The sequence below is a fragment of the Cervus elaphus genome, chromosome X (genome assembly GCF_910594005.1).
Source record: "Cervus elaphus chromosome X, mCerEla1.1, whole genome shotgun sequence".
Lineage (NCBI taxonomy): Eukaryota > Metazoa > Chordata > Mammalia > Artiodactyla > Cervidae > Cervus > Cervus elaphus.
Window position 1 is genome coordinate 112,862,287 of NC_057848.1, and position 18,297 is coordinate 112,880,583.

Consider the following 18,297-nt stretch of genomic DNA (forward strand, 5'->3'; position numbering starts at 1 on the left):
ATGTAAAGAGCAACATATAAAAAAGACTTTGGAGTTCGGTAAAATTGTGTAAATCCAAAAGGCATAGCTATAATATTTTAAAGGGCAATGCAATTACAAGAATGTGAAGTTATGTTGTGCTCCAATGACTGATCATTTCTTCTGGATAGAGAAGCTCGGTTAACAGCAACAAATTGTATGATAAACAGTTCAGTTTGCTTCAACCACCAGGTTAAAAAATTTTCTGCTGACCGCAACCCTAAATACAGTGATACTTCCACCACAAACCATAATACAGAACATAGGATAGGGTACATTAATATGATTCCTTTACATCGGAATGAATCAGAAGGAATTTGCAGATTTCACTTTATATCAGACAGCAAGGACAGCAACCATGCAAACCCCAGAACAGAAGGGGATGTGACTAAATGTTTAACATTTGTTACAGCTGGCTGTTGGTTACATTTTTCGCTGTCCTTTTCGGTATCCTTGACGATTTCATCATTTCAAATGAAATAATGCTTTCGGGCCCACCCTGATTTGTTGAGAGCAGCTGCCACCCCCGCCACATCAAGGGGGCGGGCCGCCGCGACGCCACAATCACTTCCGCCGCCGCAGTCGCGCCTGCCCCACTGCTGTCTGGAGGGGGAGGAGCTGGAGCCCCGGGAGCAGCGGCTCTGGCGGTCGTGGCGGTTGGAGGTCCGAGAGATCTGTTCTTCCCGAGAGCGTGCGGGGTCGCGACTGGGTGAGTGAAAGACTTTATTTCCTCGATCTCTTCAGACATGACGGTGGGGCCAGTGGCCGAGCGTGAGGGCGCGTGGCCGGGCGCCAGGGTAAGGATGTGGGGGTGGGGGGGGGGCTCTAGCGAACAGATTTTCGGGCTCACCCCTCGGGAAGGGGTGGGGCGGACGCGGGACCTGACCAAAGAGGGAGGCCTGTGTCCTCCATTGGCCCGATTTAGGACTCATCCTCCATCCCTGGCTCCTTACGTACGGCCCGGCCCCCGCTCGAGTGGCTTGAGTCGCTGTTCAAGAGGGGAGTGGTGGTCGCGGCCCTCTCTGCCTGTCCTCCCCTCTCCTCCTGCCTCCCTTCTTGGCTCCTCTGTGGAGCGATTCGTGGCCTTTCTTTCCCCATTTTTCAGTTGTTTTAATGAATGGTAAAGGATGAAGTTTTTAGGCAAATATATTGTTCCAGGAAAAGAAATGCTGTCAGAAAAACAAATCATTCCCAGGGAAAACTGTATCCCCACACTCCCTTTCTTTTTTCCCCCTTCCCTGCCACATTGATTTGGATCTACCATTTGAGCTGATAAACGTTTCCCCCTCTCATTATGACATTGTGGACCCCCTCCCATCCTAGTGTCTTGCGTGCACGCACAGGGACACACACACGCACATGCCCATACATACACGGGTGTGTGCTCCCGGACGCGTGCGTGCGTGCGCACACACACACGCACACACGCATGCCCAAAACCTTCCAATGCAGCTGCCTTACCGCTGCCCCCCATACTCAAGGTTTCTAAGTGTCCCCTCCCCCCCCCCCACATGCTTGGACACACATGTACAGACACCCTCTCAGACATTGTCACACTCCCCAGTGCCTTCCCCTGAGAGAGACACAGAATGACTGAGAGACACACAGCCTCCCACCCTCCGGTGCCTTTCCTGCCTCTCACCACCTTCCACAAACATACCTCCCCTCCTCCCTGTGCCTCTGCATGCTCTAGTGAGCATACAACACAACACAACACACACACACACACACACACACACACCCTCTGTGAGGCCTTACCCCTTGCCTGCCACTGACACACATAAGGATATCCTTGGATTGCTGGTTCCTTTTTCCTACACCACTTACATGCATACTCACCCACACTCTCTTTCACGTATCCCTCTCAGGTGCTCCCTGTCTGCTACATGTGTCGAGACAGCCTCCTTCACTGGTCCCTGCCATGCACACACACACATTCACATAAATCCCAACTTGGAACATCCCCCCTTCCTGTCGCCACATCCATGAATACAGATGCTCTTTGATTGCTGGTGCCCACCCACCTGCCACATGCATGTCCCTCTCCAGGGCTGTCTCCCCATTGATGCATTTGTTCACACTGACACTTCTCTATTGTTGCCTCCCATTTTGATGAACACACACACAAACTGAAGGACGCTCCATCCAATGCCACTATACTCCTCCTGGCCTCACAGACACATAAACATAGGCATCCCTCCCTAGAGCTCCAGCCATCACACATCAGAACCACATGCACATTCTCTTTCTATCATACATTCACATGCCCCTCTCCTCTGAAGCCACACCATGCCTGTCATTTTCATACCCACATTCACAATGGGTCTCATTCTGCCTAACAGTCGTGCCTTTTCCCATGTGTGTCACCAGCCCTTTCCCTCTACAAACACAGGAATCTTTCCTCTTCATGATTGCTGGTCCCTCTTCCACCTGTCCTGCTCCTCCTGACAGACACTAGGCACTCTCACATACATAGTGATGGTGATCTATATTTTCCACTCTATTCCAATTTGCATTTCTCCTGTATGTCTACAGGGCTCAGAAAAATGCAAGCACCCCATAAAAAAAACCACAGCCATCTTTGCTCTTCCCATGTTGGCACAATTCCAGTGTTTCACCCACCTTCTGAACGTCCAGTCACCCTCCATCTTCCATCAGATTCTCCCATAAGTCTGGCTTTCCTACAAACCCAGTTTTGTAAGCATTTTGCCAACATTACAAATGTGTTCCAAGTCTACACCTGACGGTCAGTTGAATGCTATTCCAGGCCTTAGAAGAAAGTGAAACTAATTTTAAAGGCCCCTTATTCTTTTTTATTTTTTCACCTGCTGAAGTGAAAATAAATCTCCCTGCTCCTTTACTCTGAACTGATTTGACCTTTCCATCTCCAAAGTGTGTGCAGGGAGCAGGAGCCTTCCCACTCAATCCCCAGCCATATTGGAAACCCTCCTAAATAGAGCAAATGGGTCAGGAATCTAGCAAGCCTATCTGGCCCAAGCCAGCAGGAGGGTGTCAGTCCAATACAGGCAGGAGGTATGGAAGAAGGCATGCTTATGTCAGTTTCAGGCCATCCACGAGCCAGAAAGAAAGGATTTCCAGCCAGAGAAAGACGCCATCCAAAGTCCCAATGCACAGATCAGCCCCCAGTCAAACCACCAAGAGGAGCCGATCACCGTTTTCCACCACTCGTCGTAGTTGGGATGACAGCGAGAGCTCAGGAACCACCCTGAATGCTGATAATGAGGACTACTCCAGGTACCCGCCCAGAGAGTACAGGGCTTCGGGGAGCAGAAGAGGAATGGCTTATGGACATGTTGACTGTTTCGGGGCAGATGATAGTGAGGAGGAGGGGGCTGGGCCTGTTGAGCGAGTGCCAGTGAGAGGGAAAACTGGCAAGTTTAAAGATGATAAGCTGTATGACCCGGAGAAGGGGGCAAGGTCTCTGGCTGGGGTGGCCTCTCAGTTCTCTAGTTTTAACCATGACGTGAGAGAGGAGCTTGAGAAGTTAGACCCAGCCCCTGCAGCACGGTCCTCTGCTAGCAGAGCTGAGTTCCTGCAGCCAAATAGCATGGCCTCTCAGCCGTCTTCTGCTGAAGGCAAGGTGGTCACAAACAGCAACAACCTGGAGAGGGAGAGACAGGAGCCGAATTTACCTGCATGTCCCAGCAGGGCTCCTGTGAGTATTTGTGGTGGGGAAAACACTCCAAAGAGTGCAGAGGAACCAGTGGTGAGGCCCAAAATTAGAAATCTGGCAAGTCCCAACTGCGTGAAACCAAAAATCTTTTTTGATACCGATGATGATGATGATATGCCACATAGCACTTCCAGGTGGAGGGAGACTGCCAGCGCTGATGAAGGCCACTTGGATGGCCTGGCAAGAAGGAGCAGAGGTGAGGGTTCAAGTGGCTACCCTGAGCCGAAGTACCCTGAAGACAAGAGGGAAGCCAGGAGTGACCAAGTGAAGCCCGAAAAGGTGCCTAGACGGCGACGAACCATGGCCGACCCCGACTTCTGGACATACAGCGATGACTACTACAAATACTTTGAAGAAGACTCTGACAGTGACAAAGAGTGGACTGCGGCTCTGCGTCGCAAGTATCGTGGCCGGGAGCAAAATCTGTCATCCAGCGGCGAGAGCTGGGAGACTCTGCCAGGAAAAGAAGAGCTTGAAGCTGAGCAAGCCAGAGTGAATGCCAGTGCTGGTGCCAGTGCTGGCAGCAGTGGCAGCAATGAACTTGAGGAAGTTCGAGGGCCATCTCTCCAGGAAGAGGAAAGGGCATCCCCTGAAGAAGGAGAAGTTCCTTGGCTCCAATACAATGAAAACGAGAGCAGCAGTGAGGGGGATAATGATTCTGGTCAGGAGTTTCTGCAGCCTGGTGTCTTCATGCTGGATGGCAACAACAACCTTGAAGATGACTCCAGTGTCAGTGAAGACCTCGAAGTGGATTGGAGCCTCTTCGATGGATTTGCGGATGGGTTGGGGGTAGCCGAAGCCATTTCCTACGTGGATCCTCAGTTCCTCACATACATGGCACTTGAAGAACGCCTGGCCCAGGCAATGGAAACTGCCCTGGCACACTTGGAGTCTCTGGCGGTGGATGTGGAGGTGGCCAATCCACCAGCCAGCAAGGAGAGCATCGACACTCTTCCTGAGATCCTGATCACGGAAGATCACAGTGCGGTGGGGCAGGAGATGTGTTGCCCCATCTGTTGCAGTGAATATGCGAAGGGGGAGGTGGCGACAGAGCTGCCATGCCATCACTATTTCCACAAGCCTTGCGTGTCCATCTGGCTTCAGAAGTCAGGCACCTGCCCTGTGTGCCGCTGCATGTTCCCTCCCCCACTTTAAGACCAAGGCTTTTTACTCCTGGTCTGATGATTTTCCCCATCTGAAATCCACAATACTGCAGGAGCCCTCTCCAAATTAACCATTGCAGTGAAATCAGTCAGTCGATTAATCTCCACCTGTTGATTTCTTGTGATTATTTCCAGTGTGAAAATGATTGTGTATGATTGCATTAAAAAAATCATACTGTGTTTTAGAGGTTAGAAAGGGAAAACCAAATTTTCTAAGTGCTACTTGAGATTGCAGCAAGAAGATGCATTTTCTAACCTGAGCAGTGAAATGTTGCATTTTTTTTCAGTAGAATATGTTGCTGTTGATTGTAATGTCAAGTTTATCTGTTAAATTTGTCCAAGAGGCATCATCATTTCTGTTGCATGTTATGGGTTAATGTTCCTGTAATTGCAGTGCTGTAAAAGCTTATTAAAGTTCTCCTTTTGGTTTTACATGGTATAGTGGAATTGTTTGGTTTCGTCTAAAACCGTGGTACTAAGTGACTTTATAATTGATCTCTTGCATTTGCCTCCAAAATAGGGTTTTTTGGTTGTTCCCACTAGGAAAAAAAATTAGTTTCATTGGAAATACTGACTCCAACAACAACAAAAGTAAGGGTAATTATTTCTAAAAGTAGGAGTAAAGTGTATGGCTGTTGAACTACTAAAGGGGCAAAGTTTGAGTAAAGAATATTCTGTCAGTCTATGAGAAGGAAAGAAACAGTGAAAAAGCATAGTAAAAATAGTGATGGTAGGAACACATCCAAACAGACTGTAGAGGTGAAGGAGTTAAAATCCTCTTTTAGAAAATAGCAAGTCTCAGAAAGTAAAGCAAGTCTCAGAGGGAATGGGTAAAAACTAAAACTGTATGCTGATTGTATACATTAACACAGTGACACAAAAGGAACAGAGAAATATATGCCAGACAAGTACTATGAAAAACAGAGGTACCCACCCACATAAAATGAACAGGTTTGAACCTTTGGCCATATTGGCTTCAGATATCTCTCTCTCTCCAATGAATATACATTTTCAGGTACAGGTGAACCTGTTATTTTTATCTTCTTCCACAGAGGTAAGCACTATCCAGGAAATGCTGTGTTTACTTCTTGTCTACCATTTTTGAAGTGTGTGCGTGCATGTGTATTTGTGTGCATATATATGTATATGTGTGTATGTATCTCCATAACCAATACAGAGTTTTTTTAAATGGACATAATTGCTAAAATGTATCATTTTGCAGCTTTATTTTTTTCACTCAACATTGTTTCTGAGATTTAGTCATTTTGATACCTGCCTTTTAACTGCTGTATGCTAAATATTCCATTGTACACTTACCACAGTTATTTATCTATTCTCTCATTGGTGGACATTTAGTTTCTTCCCAGTGTTTTGCAACAGTGAACATAATTAAAAGATGTTCCTCTGTACATATGTGTGAATTTCTTTAGGGGTAAGTACATGGAGGTAAAATTTGGGCATCTTAGGGTTAGAGCATCTCCATTCTAACTAGATATTGCCAAACTGCTCTCCTAAGTGATTGTACTAATTGAAACTCCTCCCAACAGTTGGAGAGCTGTTTTCAGCATCAACAGCTTGGCTATTGCTAATGATCAACCTCACTGGCAATCAGTGCCGTGTAAATTAATGCAACAATGAAACTGATTGTGTCCATCGGAAAGTGATAGTTTTTCTTCATGATAATATCTAGTTTGGGCTACAAAAAGAAGAAATGGCAGCACTTGTGCTGTGGGTGTGAATGTAACAATAGCAGCCTTTTCAGGGCAGTTTGGGGAGTAGCTTGGTTTCAAAATGTAAAGTGATGCATGTCCCTGAGAGCAAGTTAGATATTTTAGTTGTATGGAGTTAATACTATGCAGCAGTTAAAAATGGTATGCACTGATATGGAAAGATCTCCAAGACATAATGTTAAGTAAAAAAAGCATATCATGGAGCAATATGTACAATCTTGATGTATTGATAAAATAAAACCTTACAAAACCAAACTATATATGAAAATGCATAAAAGTGTCTGGAAGGCTGCAAACCTAACTGATGGCAGTGGTTGCCTCTGGGGAGGAAAAGGGGCTTGGAAGAAAGTAGTAAGGAATGGGGCTTTTTTTTTTTTTAAGTTAATCTGCTTGATATTTTTTTCTGTGTCAGTGTTTTTCCATGACTGTTAACAAAATAAGTCAAACCAAAAAAGTTTTCAATTGATAAAAAATAAAGGATTTTTCTCTCACTGCAAGCACGGAAACCTGTGGTGAAAGCCACAGTCCTTTTTTCCTGCAGCTGGTCAAGCTGCTATTTATAACTTTGTCTCCCAGTCATTCTGTGTTCCCCCTTGGCCTTCAGCCAGCACCTCAGCTGTCATGGTGTCTCAGAAGTCTGCGATCTTGGGGGCCCCCATTGGGTGGGGTTGTGGTAGTTGGCCTAACATTAACCTTTGTGGTGCCCTGACTGGCATCACACAAGGAGATGTGTTAAGAACCCCCTTAGGTCCTGGTTGCCTTCCTCCCTGCTTCTTGTGGAGCGGCAGCCCCAATTTCCCTTAGTCAGTCTTGGTACATTCATGGAAAGGGACCTCTCCCCAGGGCCTGTCTGAGGAGCCTGTCACTGTGGAAGGTCATGCCAGAGGTGAGACTCTCCCAACTGGAGACACCAACAAGGCCCGAGACCCAGGCCCAGGGCCCAGACAGTGTGAGCTGACACCTCAGTCTCAGCACAAAAGACCTTTATGCCTGTTTGGAGGGATGAAAGCAGAGGAACCCAGGTCTTGAAGCATTTGCTCCTGTGCTGCTATGGTGCTGGGGGTGGTGGTGGCCCAGGGGGCAGGATTGGCCCTGCCCTTGGCTGCCCATTTCCCTTGTTTCTGCCAGTTTCTAACCCTCTATCCTCTCTGACAATTCCCCAGGTTGCCCCATAGCTTTCCAATAAAACCATTCTGCTTAAGTTAACTAAAGTTGGTTTCTGTTGTTTGTAACTAAGAACCTCAAATGGCACACTTACCAACACCATAGCCCACTTTTGGGCCTGTTTTCCTAGTCATACAAGATACCCCAAATGACCAAGGGTCAGGTGATTTCAATTTACAGTGCTGCTGCTGCTGTTCTTGAGTCAGTAATCATGTCTGAATCTTTGTGACCCCATGGACTGTACTCCTCCAGGCTCCTCTGTCCTTGGGGTTCTCCAGGCAAGAATACTGCAGTGGGTTCCATTTCCTTCTCCAGGAGATCTTCCCAACCCAGAGACTGAATGCTCATCTCCTGCTTGGCAGGTGGATCCTTTACCACTAAGCCACCTGGGAAGCCCTTGTTTGCAGGTCAGTGAACCCCTTATTGGCACTTCCTGCTGTGGTTCTAGAACAGTAGGCTTTGGGGACCACGACACACAAAGCAGTTATTTTTGAGGGTAAGTTATTTGGTGTATTCATCGAAGGTGCCACCCATCACACTGGACATCTTGGTTTCCTGGATGTGAAATAAATTAGCCTCCCATTTTAGTCACTGATTTGGAGCAGAAACCACTTCATCTTGCAAGAGAGCACCTCAGCTTCCTGAGGTGGTCCCCACAACTGGTGCTACTGCTGAGCCATCATAAGGCTTTACCTTGTTCTAAGGTACAACCTTCTCTCACCCTCTGTTCCAGCTAGATCCTTCTATTAATTCATTTGTGTCTGGATCTCTGACTTGAAATGTCCTTCCCAGTCCTGTCCATTCCATCTACTCTCTAACAAGCCCTGTTCACGTGCCAGTTCCTGAAAAGATTATTTTTTGATAGCTCTAGCTCCTTTCCTCTCTGCGTTCTCTCCCTGTGAGTCCTCGTGGTCAGGAGCTCTCTGTGTCTGACTCATTTCCATAGTCCTGGCACTCAGTACCAGAAACCTTTGCTGACAGGATGACTGAGTCCCGCCCCCAAGGTAGGCTCAGAGTAGGGACTATGTTCAGAGAACGAGGGAGGTGTCTCAGGGGGCTGACCCCCAGGTGCATGTGACCTGGCTTCAGCCCCCTCCCCACCCACAGCCTCTTCAGGCCCTGCCCCCTCCTTCATCCCCTTGGCCACTCCTCCTTACACCCTTTGTCCTATTTTCTGTTTGCCCTGGTATGGAGCAAGCCAGGTTCTGGGACCCTTGAGCAATACTTTCAGCCTGCCTTGGCATTGACATCTGCAGAATGAGACTTTCCTACAGGTTTCTGCTGACCCCTGCATGCCTCTTATACTATTTCTGCCCTCTGGACCTCGCTATCCTAAAGAGGGATGGAGAATGTTAGTGAGGCTTTATAATCCCTGCCATTTGGATAAGATTTTCCCAGTCCTCTTTACATTCAGTGATGTCCCTGGACCTTCCCGTCAACCCCAGGAGATGAACCATCAGGAGACCGAGGTTCAGAAGGGAGAGCAGGAGTATGTGTGCATGGCGGGGATGTCTTTTCTGTGCCTGGCCCAGTCTCAATGTGGTGAGGAGCAGGTAGGGGTCTTGTCCTCAGCATAAAAATCCAGCCTGGTTCCAGTTTGACCCCATTCAGGGCTGCTGGCTACAGGCAATCCAGGCTGTCAGCCTCCCAACAGCTCAGTGAGGGATCAGGCAAGAGAAACCTGGGGGCGTCCAGACGGGAGGACACTAGGCTTTTCGGTGGGAGGGAGAGGAGAAACAAGACCCAGATTGTAGAGGAGTTCTTCCACAGCAGCTAAGGACTGGGAGACAGGAACCGCTTACAGAGAGCTGGAGGAATATGGCCTAAGCAGGGCCTGGGAGCCAGTCTGAAGGAAGGTAGGGACTGAGCACCAAACACATGAAGACAGATGTCCAGGGACCTAGAGGAAGCAGGCCCAAGGCTAAAGCTTAGCCCTTCCCTCAAAAAGCTCATAGTCTAGGCTGGGAAACAGATATGTAAAGAGAGGCTTACAGTCTACCATGCAAAGCACTGTGTGGAGGCAAACATGGGGTGACCGGCAAGAGTCATCCCATGGAGGCAAAGAACTGTGCTGGCTGTCCTGGGCAGGGGGCGCTGGTCCTTCTAGGCATCCTGGATGAAACCACTCTGAAAGCATGAATAGGCATTAAGCAGGTGAAGAGAGGAGGGAAGGAGGGTAGGATGGGCCCTTTCCAGTGTCCTCTATCGGTGGGAGTGTCAATCGGTTTGTTTGAAAGCCTCTTTAGTGAAATATGGGCTTCCCTGGTGGCTCAGATGGTAAAGAATCTGCCTGCAATGCAGGAGACCTGAGTTTGATCCCTGGGTTGGGAAGATCCCCTGGAAAAGGGAATGGCAACCCACTCCAGTGTTCTTGCCTGGAGAATCCCATGGACAGAGGAGCCAGGGGGGCTACAGTTCATGGGGCCACAAAGACTAGGACATGACTGAATACTTTCACTTTAGTGAAACATGTTAACATTTAAAATCCTCATGCTTTCTGATCCAGCAGCTCTACTAGTAGAATTTCTCCTCCATTAGCAAAAGCACAAGGTTGTTTGTACAAGGGTATTTATTGTTGCATTGTTTGTAGTAGCAAGAAACCAGAAAGTATGTCAATGTCCATCACTAGGGGCCTGGTTAAATAAATTATGGCACAGCTATCAGATGCTTTGCTAGACAGCATGAGGCAGACCTATTGCAGTGTCAGTATCCCAAAACCAAGAAGTTAAAAGTGAGTCATAGAAGTAGGCACAGTTACCAGGCATGTTTCACAGAGGATACATGCATGTCAGTGCTTTCCTGTACATAGACTGTCTTTGGAAAGATACACAAGAAACAGGCGCTGAGGTTAGGGGCGAGGAGCCCCATCCTTTACTGTATGCCCTTTGTCCCTTTGGAGTTTTTGTTAATTTGATATTTTTAAACCCTTGTATGGATGGACAATAGAGAGAAAAGAGGGAGGGAGGCAGAAGGGCAGAGACCTCTGGTAAGGCAACTGAATGAACAAAGTCAGGGGCATGACATAGCAAGGTGTGTGTGCATGGCCTCCTCAGGAACCAGAAACTTCAACGTAAGCAAGTCTTATCGAGAGAAGAACCACAAGTTCGGCTGAGGACACAGTGTGGGGCTGGAAGGTGGCCCAGCACCTAAACCATGTCCACTAACATCTCAGGTATGTAAAAGAGATGTCCAGATTGTATATGTGCGTAACAGAGGAACTATCAGGAAATCTACCTCAGCCATCATGTTAGCTAACAGTGGTAGGATTACAGGTAATTTTAATTTTCTTTCCCTTTTGAGGGCATTTCTCAAATTCTCTTCAGCAAGCAGGTGATCAGAGCAAAAAGGAAAAAACAAAACTGGAATGTTCCTAGAACACTGACTCAAGCCTCTCAAAGCTGGCTCTTCCTGATGGAGGCCAGTTCAGGCTAGCGAGAGACCAGGGCATTTGGAGTCAGGCCTTCATCAGAAACAATTTTCATGCTAATTCACTGTGAGTGGTGAGCAAGGCACACACCCTTTCTCAGCCTTGGTTTGCTTATTTATAAAATGGGACAAAAGAATCCCTATCTCATAGGGTGGCTGGAATGAGCAAAGGAAATAACAGATGGACAGAATACACTACACTATATAAGCATATGGGGATGGTTGTTATTGGTTGTTATCATTTCTTCTGGCTCTTTTTTTTTTTTTTTTGCTGGAGCTGCAGGAGCCTGGGGCTCAGAAGAAAAGCCACTACTCCCTGGGTAGAAAGAATGCCCCCACATACATCATTCTCTCTTCAGCAACTGAGCAAGGCTGACTCCGGATGCCTGGCCCTGGTCTGGAGAAAAATACTTAGCAGGAGTCCAACATTCCCTTTGGAAGCAGAGTGCGGCGAGATGGGGGAGGAGGAGGAAGCAAAATGTTTGCTATTTTTTTTTCTGTGCAATTGACTCTGCTGGCCGAGGCCCTTTGCTAACCACTGTCTGTATGCACAGATGGCGGCTGAGCCCCTCTCGTGAAGGGCTTGGCTTCCTGTTGAGCGTGCCCACCCCGTCCAGGCCCGCTGAGGAATGTGGGCTGGTCCCAGCTGGATGGGCTCTGTGTCTGCCCCGGCCCCTCCCTGAGCCCTGGCCTGACCCCTCCTCAGGCCTGGATGAAGGAGCTTCTGTGTCCTGGGGCCCTGCCTGATTAGGCACGGTTGCTGCACTGACTCCTCCCTCACAGGCTGGGCACCGGGAAAGAAAAGCCTGAGGCTTGCCCAGAGTCCTCCCGGCTAAGAGTGAAGCTCTTCTGGGTCTGTGGGAGTCGGAAGTTCCCACTGGTCTCTTTGTCCCTAAGTGAAGGGGTCCCAGAGTGACAGGTTCAGGCTGACGGGGGTGGGAGCTTCTTTGTTTGGGCTCTTAGTGAAAGCCTGGACCATATACCTGCATATCTGATGGACCCCCAATCCTGATCCTGTGTGGGTTCTGCAGAAGTAAAGCTTCTTTCATTGGCTGCAGGCAGGTAGAGGGGTAAGGCCGGTGGTCACCAAAGTGTATCATTAGAGTGTTAAAAAGTACCTTCCTTCCCGGCCATGGGTGGGGGGCTGGGGCTTTGTCTTTTCTGTTTTTATTTTTTCTCTTCTCTGCATTTAAAACTACTTGTTAGGTCTGGTCCTTGAGTGAGTCACTTCACCACTCTGGGCCTCAGTTTTTTCCACCAGTAAAATGGGACAATAACCTCATGGGACCACTGTGAAGAGATCATGACGGACTAGTGTGGTGGCCATATATAGGAGACCCTCTAGAAGTGGCATTTCCTTCCTATATTTACTAAGCACTTCCTTTTGTGGAACACTGGGGAGTGCAGAGAGACCAAGACCATCTCTGCCCTCAACAGTTTCAGCGGTTCGAGTCCCCTTGGCCTCTAGTCCAGGTTTAACCTTGAGCCCTGATTCTGCAGGGGATTCTAGCCCATCCCCTAGGCTCAGGTATTGCTTTAGTCCTATTAGATTTCAAGGCTCAGGCTTCCTCCTGCCTCAGCCCAGCAGCTGGAGCCCACAGCTTAGAGACAGTCCTCCCTGGGCAGCCTGCCAACCTGCTACCAAATACTTCCAGAAGTATTCAATATATTGCACACTTTTCACAACAGCTCTGCAAAGGAGGTGCACCAATCACCAGTCTCAAAGATACCTGCTTTCAGGTTCCAGGTGTGCATTTCACTTACTCTGTGATCTTGGGCCAGTGCCTTAACCTGTCCATGCCTCAGTTTTCTCATCAGTGAAATGAGAGTTCCATAATAGTAGCTCCCTTTGAGGGGCCGTTAAAAGTGCTGAAAACAGTGCCTGATGAATATTAAGCTTTCAAAACCTATTAACTGCTATCCTTAGGAAACTAAGGCTCGATCAGGAAAATGACCTGCTCAAGGTCACACAGCTAGGAAATGGCAGAGCTGGGGCTGGTACCCAAACCTTACTGATAGTAACAAATCTACCACCCTTTGCCTCCTACCCTTTGGATTTCTGGATTCTTCACCTGGATTTATTATGCCAGACCTCTGCTAGCTAATCAGGACTGTGCTAGATTTCCTATGCGGACTTCTTGGCAGGGCCTTTGAAAGCACCCACTGCCTCCCAGGCAGGCCTCCCTCTGGGCTCCGATAATTTGGTTTATCATCAGGCCCTGCTTCACTCCATACTTTAAATAATAAAATTAACCATGCTAATAGAACACTTTGCTTGCACTTTAAATATATATATATATATATATATATAAATATTAAAATACATAAAAAATGGGTATCAATCCTCGTAGCCCTACGAGGTAGGTGCTATCATTACTCCCATTTTCCATGTGAGAAAACCAAAGCACAGACAGATTAAGTGATTTGTCTGAGGTCTCACAGCTATGAGTGGTAGAGCCAGAAATCAAACCCAGGCACTGCTCTTAACTGTTCTGCTTGGTGGGAAGAGTTTTGGAAATTGGTTCATCCAGGGAGCCCCATCCTACTGCAGTGAACTTAGACATGTCAGGCACAAAACTTCATGGGAGCATGAGTCAATCAGATTTGTTCATAGCTGAGTAGTCAATGGCTATAGCACAGTGCATGGCACATGGTAGACACGAAATCGTTGCTCAATGAGTGAATGAGTGAATGAATGAGAGAGTGGTGGCCATGGGGAGTGAAAGTAGAGACAGATTCAAGAGATAAGAGGGAAAACTGACCAGATTAGGAAACTGATCCAATTGGGGGGTATGTGGAAGTCTTGGATGACTCCCAAGATTTAGGCTTTTGGGTGACTGGATGATGAGGTCATTTACTAAGATAAGAACTCTATAGGAGGGACAGAATGCAGGGGTGGGGAGAATGGCATTGATAAATTCAGTTTAGGATGTCGACTTTGAGGTGCCTTTGAGACATGCCAGGGGATGTCCAGGGGGCTGTTGGATGCAAGGCTCCAAACATCGAAGAGGGATTTGGGCCTTTGCCCAGCCCCCTCCCATTGCCCCACCCCCTTCAATCACACTCTAAACCTCTGGCCCAGCGGCCTTTACTCTTCCTACTGGGAAGGAAAGGAAGGAATCTTTGATGGTGGGAATGGCGTGTGTGGGGGGGTGCTTTTCTAAGCCAAACAAACGCATACACAGTGCCTGCTTGTTGAGGATCAGCTTGCCTGGCTCTGGGCACATGTCGGCTGGCTTCCAGGGTGGACCCCCCTCCCACCACCCGCCAGCCCCTGCCGCCTGTTCCCTGCCAAGGTGAGCTCTGACAGGGCGACTTGTCATCTTTTCAACACCTCATTTTTCCCTCCTTACTCACTGCCCGGGGAGAAGTCCTTCCTGTTTGCACACCTCGGGGGGCTAGACCAGGAGGAGGAACAAAAACAGCCTTCATGGTGCAGGGGGAGGGGAGGGCAAAGGGAGAGGACTCGGGGAGAGGAAGAGAGGGAAGACATGGAGGGGAGGAGGAGGGGAAAAATGAGAAGGTTACAGACTCAGCTCCTGCCTTCCCTCAGCCAGGCCATCACACACACACACACACACACACACACACACACACACACACACACACACACACATCCCTCATAGAGTCACACACACACACACACACACACACACACACACACACAGACTTCCCTCATAGAGTCCTACACACACACACACACACACACACACACACACACACACACACACACACACACACAGACTTCCCTCATAGAGTCCTGGCACTAGGGAGGCTCATCCCCAAGTCACCCAAGGAGGTCAGGATCCAAGCTGGCTTTAGAAACTAGTTATCCCATCTTCCCTACCTCCAGCCCAGGTTTGGGCCTGGAGTTGCACGACTCAGAATCTCCCGGCTCCATCTCCACCCCCAGGCCCTGGCTCCCCGACCCTGTATCTCTGGGGTTCCAGCTGAGTGGGTCTGCACACCCGGCCCCAGCCCGGGCTCCTGTACCCCCATCCCCTCTCCCCTCCTGAGAGCCCCGCCCCCGTGGGCGCCGACCTGCAGGTAATCCCCTCCCTTTTTCCTCCCCTGGCAGCTCCAGCCCCTTCCAATTAGCCCAGTCTCCGATCTCCTTCGCTGGGAACAGCCACCCCTCTACCCCTTCCCTCACTCAGCTCCCACGTGGGGAGCCCCGCTCCCAGGCTGGGCCGCCCCGTTCAAGGCGCCCTCCTCTATTGTTCCCGCCTGCCAGTAACGCGGGCTATTAGCATTTCTAAAGCCCACTTCTCCTGGTCGCCGCTTTGGCTCAGCTTGGGCAGAGGAACTTGGCCCTATAGAACAACTAACAATTCCAACTAACCTTCAAGAGCACTTTGGAGTATATAATTCACGTTTCTATATAGCCATTTCATTTGCTTCTCACAACAGCCCTTAGCGGTGGGACACTGACATCCCAAGAAGTTCGGTGATTTGCCCAAGGTCACAAAGTAATTTCTAAAGCCAAGATTTCAACTCAGGTTTGTCTCATGCCAGAGGCCACATTCTTTCCACTACACCACCTTGCCTCTCTGTCAGAATGAGCTTGCTTCTGCTCAGCTGGGCTTTCTTAAAAAGTGGGTATGGAGGCTTGATGATCCTGGGTGATGGTTGCTGGATTCAGTCTGCAGGGGAGGTCCTGGGTGGTTTCCCTGTTGCCGCTAACTCAAAGATTCCTAGGTGTGACACAGCCTGGCTTAAATTGCAGCATGGAGAAGTGGTTAAATGCTCTGGAGCCAGATGCTAGGTTCAGATCCTGGCTCTGCAGGGTGGTTTTAGATAAGTGACTTTGTGCCTCAGTGTTCTCTTCTATACAGTGAGGAGAATAATAAGGGTACCTACCTCATAAGGTCATAGTGAGTATTAGTGAGTTAATATGAGTAAAGTACATAGAATAGTACCTGGACATCACTATAGGAGCCTGGTAGCATTATGATGTGTTCATCCACAATTCTTCTGAAATCTGGAGCAACATGGTGTGAACAGAGAATAGTTTTATTATCAGATAGCCTAGGATTCAAATCCTGGCTCTGCCATTTAGTAGCTGTGTGACTTTGGCTAAATGACTTACCCTCTCTGGGTCTCAGCAATAAAATGGAGATAACCATGGTTCTCACTTTCCAGAATTGTTATTAAGACTGAGATTTGCCAAGTGTTTTCCCAAAAGGAAGAATGCTGTATACATTGTGTTTTAAAATTATTATTAATAATTCTGTTCAAGACCCTATTTGAGATCTTTAAATCCTTTGCCTCTTCTTGCCTCACCTCTGACTCAGAATGCCTGTTATCCCTCCTAGGCTCCAGTTGTTTCCTAGTGTCTGGTCTACTCCAGGACCATGGTAGACAAAGCATTTTCTGAGCTTCCACTTGGACACTGAATGTGCTGAGGATAGCCAGAGGCCACCAGGAATTTGCACATTTGCACTTCCGTTTTCTAGGTAAGCCCAGCACTTGGAAGTTTATAGACTCTGTTTGCAGCTGTTACTTATGGCATCAGGGCCTCCCTCACAACCATTCTGGGTCACAGTAGCACAGGGCAGGCTCCACTAAGTCCCACCTTGCAGATGGGGGAAGAAACTTACCTATACCTCCTGTGGCCAAGAGCTTAGACCAAGTCTTGAAACGATGCTCTCAGGGGTAATGCAGAAACTAAACACCCTTTTTTGTATTCTGGTACCCACTTGCAAAATGTTACTCCTCTAAAAAACTTATCCTGGCCTATTTCACCCCATAAACAAAATCTTGAATCATCACTGAAAAATCATTTCATGAACTGGAAGTAGAATATCTATTTTAATTCTACAGACATTTGACTTTGCTGATGAGAGGTCTGATCCCATGGACCACTGCCTTTTCTAACTCAATTAAACTATGAGCCATGCTGTGTAGGGCCACCCAAGATGGACAGGTCACGGTGGAGAGTTCTGACAAAACATGGTCCACTGGAGAAGGGAATGGCAAACCACTTCAGTATTCTTGCCTTAAGAACCCCATGAACAGCTTGAAAAGACAAAAAGATATGACACTGAAAGATGAACTTCCCAGGTCGGTAGATGCCCAGTATGCTACTGGAGAAGAGTGGAGAAATAACTCCAGAAAGAATGAAAAGTCAGAGCCGAAGCAAAAACAATGCCCAGTTGTGGATGACTGGTGATGGAAGTAAAGTCCAATGCTGTAAAGAACAATATTGATTAGGAACCTGGAATGTTAGGTCCATGAATCAAGGTAAGAGAAAAGAAGAGAAGCTAACAGCAAAGGAGAAAAGGAAAGGAAAAGATATAAGCATCTGAATGCAAAGCTCCAAAGAATAGCAAGGAGAGATAAGAAAACCTTCCTCAGTGGTCAATGTAAAGGAACAGAGGAAAACAATAGAATGGGAAAGACTAGAGATCTCTTCAAGAAAATTAGAGATACCAAGGGAACATTTCATGCAAAGATGGGCACAATAAAGGACAGAAATGGTATGGACCTAACAGAAGCAGAAAACATTAAGAAGAGGTGGCAAGAATACACAGAAGAACTATACAAACAAGATCTTCATGACACAGATGACCATGATGGTGTGATCACTCACTTAGAGCCGGACATCCTAATGCAAAGTCAAGTGGGTCTTAGGAAGCATAGCTACAAACAAAGCTAGTGGAGGTGATGGAATTCAAGTTGAACTGTTTCAAATCCTAAAAGATGATGCTGTGAAAGTGCTGTGCTCAATATGCCAGCAAATTTGGAAAACTCAGCAGTGGTCACAGGACTGGAAAAGGTCAGTTTTCATTCCAATCCCTAAGAAAGGCAATGCCAAAGAACGTTCAAGCTACTGCGCAATTGCACTCATCTCATATGCTAGCAAAGTAATGCTCAAAATTCTCCAAGCCAGGCTTTAGCAGTATGTGAACCATGAACATGTAGATGTTCAAGGTGGATTTAGAAAAGGCAGAGGAACCAGAGATCAAATTGCCAACATTTCGTTGGATCATCGAGAAAGCAAGAGAGTTCCAGAAAAACAAATACTTTTGCTTTATTGACTATGCCAAAGCCTTTGACTGTGTAGATCACAACAAACTATGGAAAATTCTTCAAGAGATGG

At 47.7% G+C, this 18,297-nt stretch overlaps 1 protein-coding gene across 4 annotated transcripts; it reads left to right on the top strand.

Moving 5' to 3' along the window:
* Positions 1 to 573: 573 nt before the first annotated feature.
* Positions 574 to 6,284, top strand: PJA1 (praja ring finger ubiquitin ligase 1). 4 transcript variants are annotated; one of them, XM_043896718.1, is made up of 3 exons: positions 574 to 727; positions 3,079 to 3,273; positions 3,838 to 6,284. In XM_043896718.1, the coding sequence occupies exons 2-3, from the start codon at positions 3,146 to 3,148 to the stop codon at positions 4,865 to 4,867; spliced, it is 1,158 nt and encodes a 385-aa protein (XP_043752653.1). In that variant the 5' UTR covers positions 574 to 727; positions 3,079 to 3,145; the 3' UTR covers positions 4,868 to 6,284. The 4 variants fall into 4 exon arrangements, with proteins under 4 accessions (XP_043752653.1, XP_043752650.1, XP_043752651.1 ...); XM_043896715.1 differs by having other exon boundaries at positions 3,079 to 6,284; XM_043896716.1 differs by having other exon boundaries at positions 582 to 727; positions 3,085 to 6,284.
* Positions 6,285 to 18,297: the final 12,013 nt, after the last annotated feature.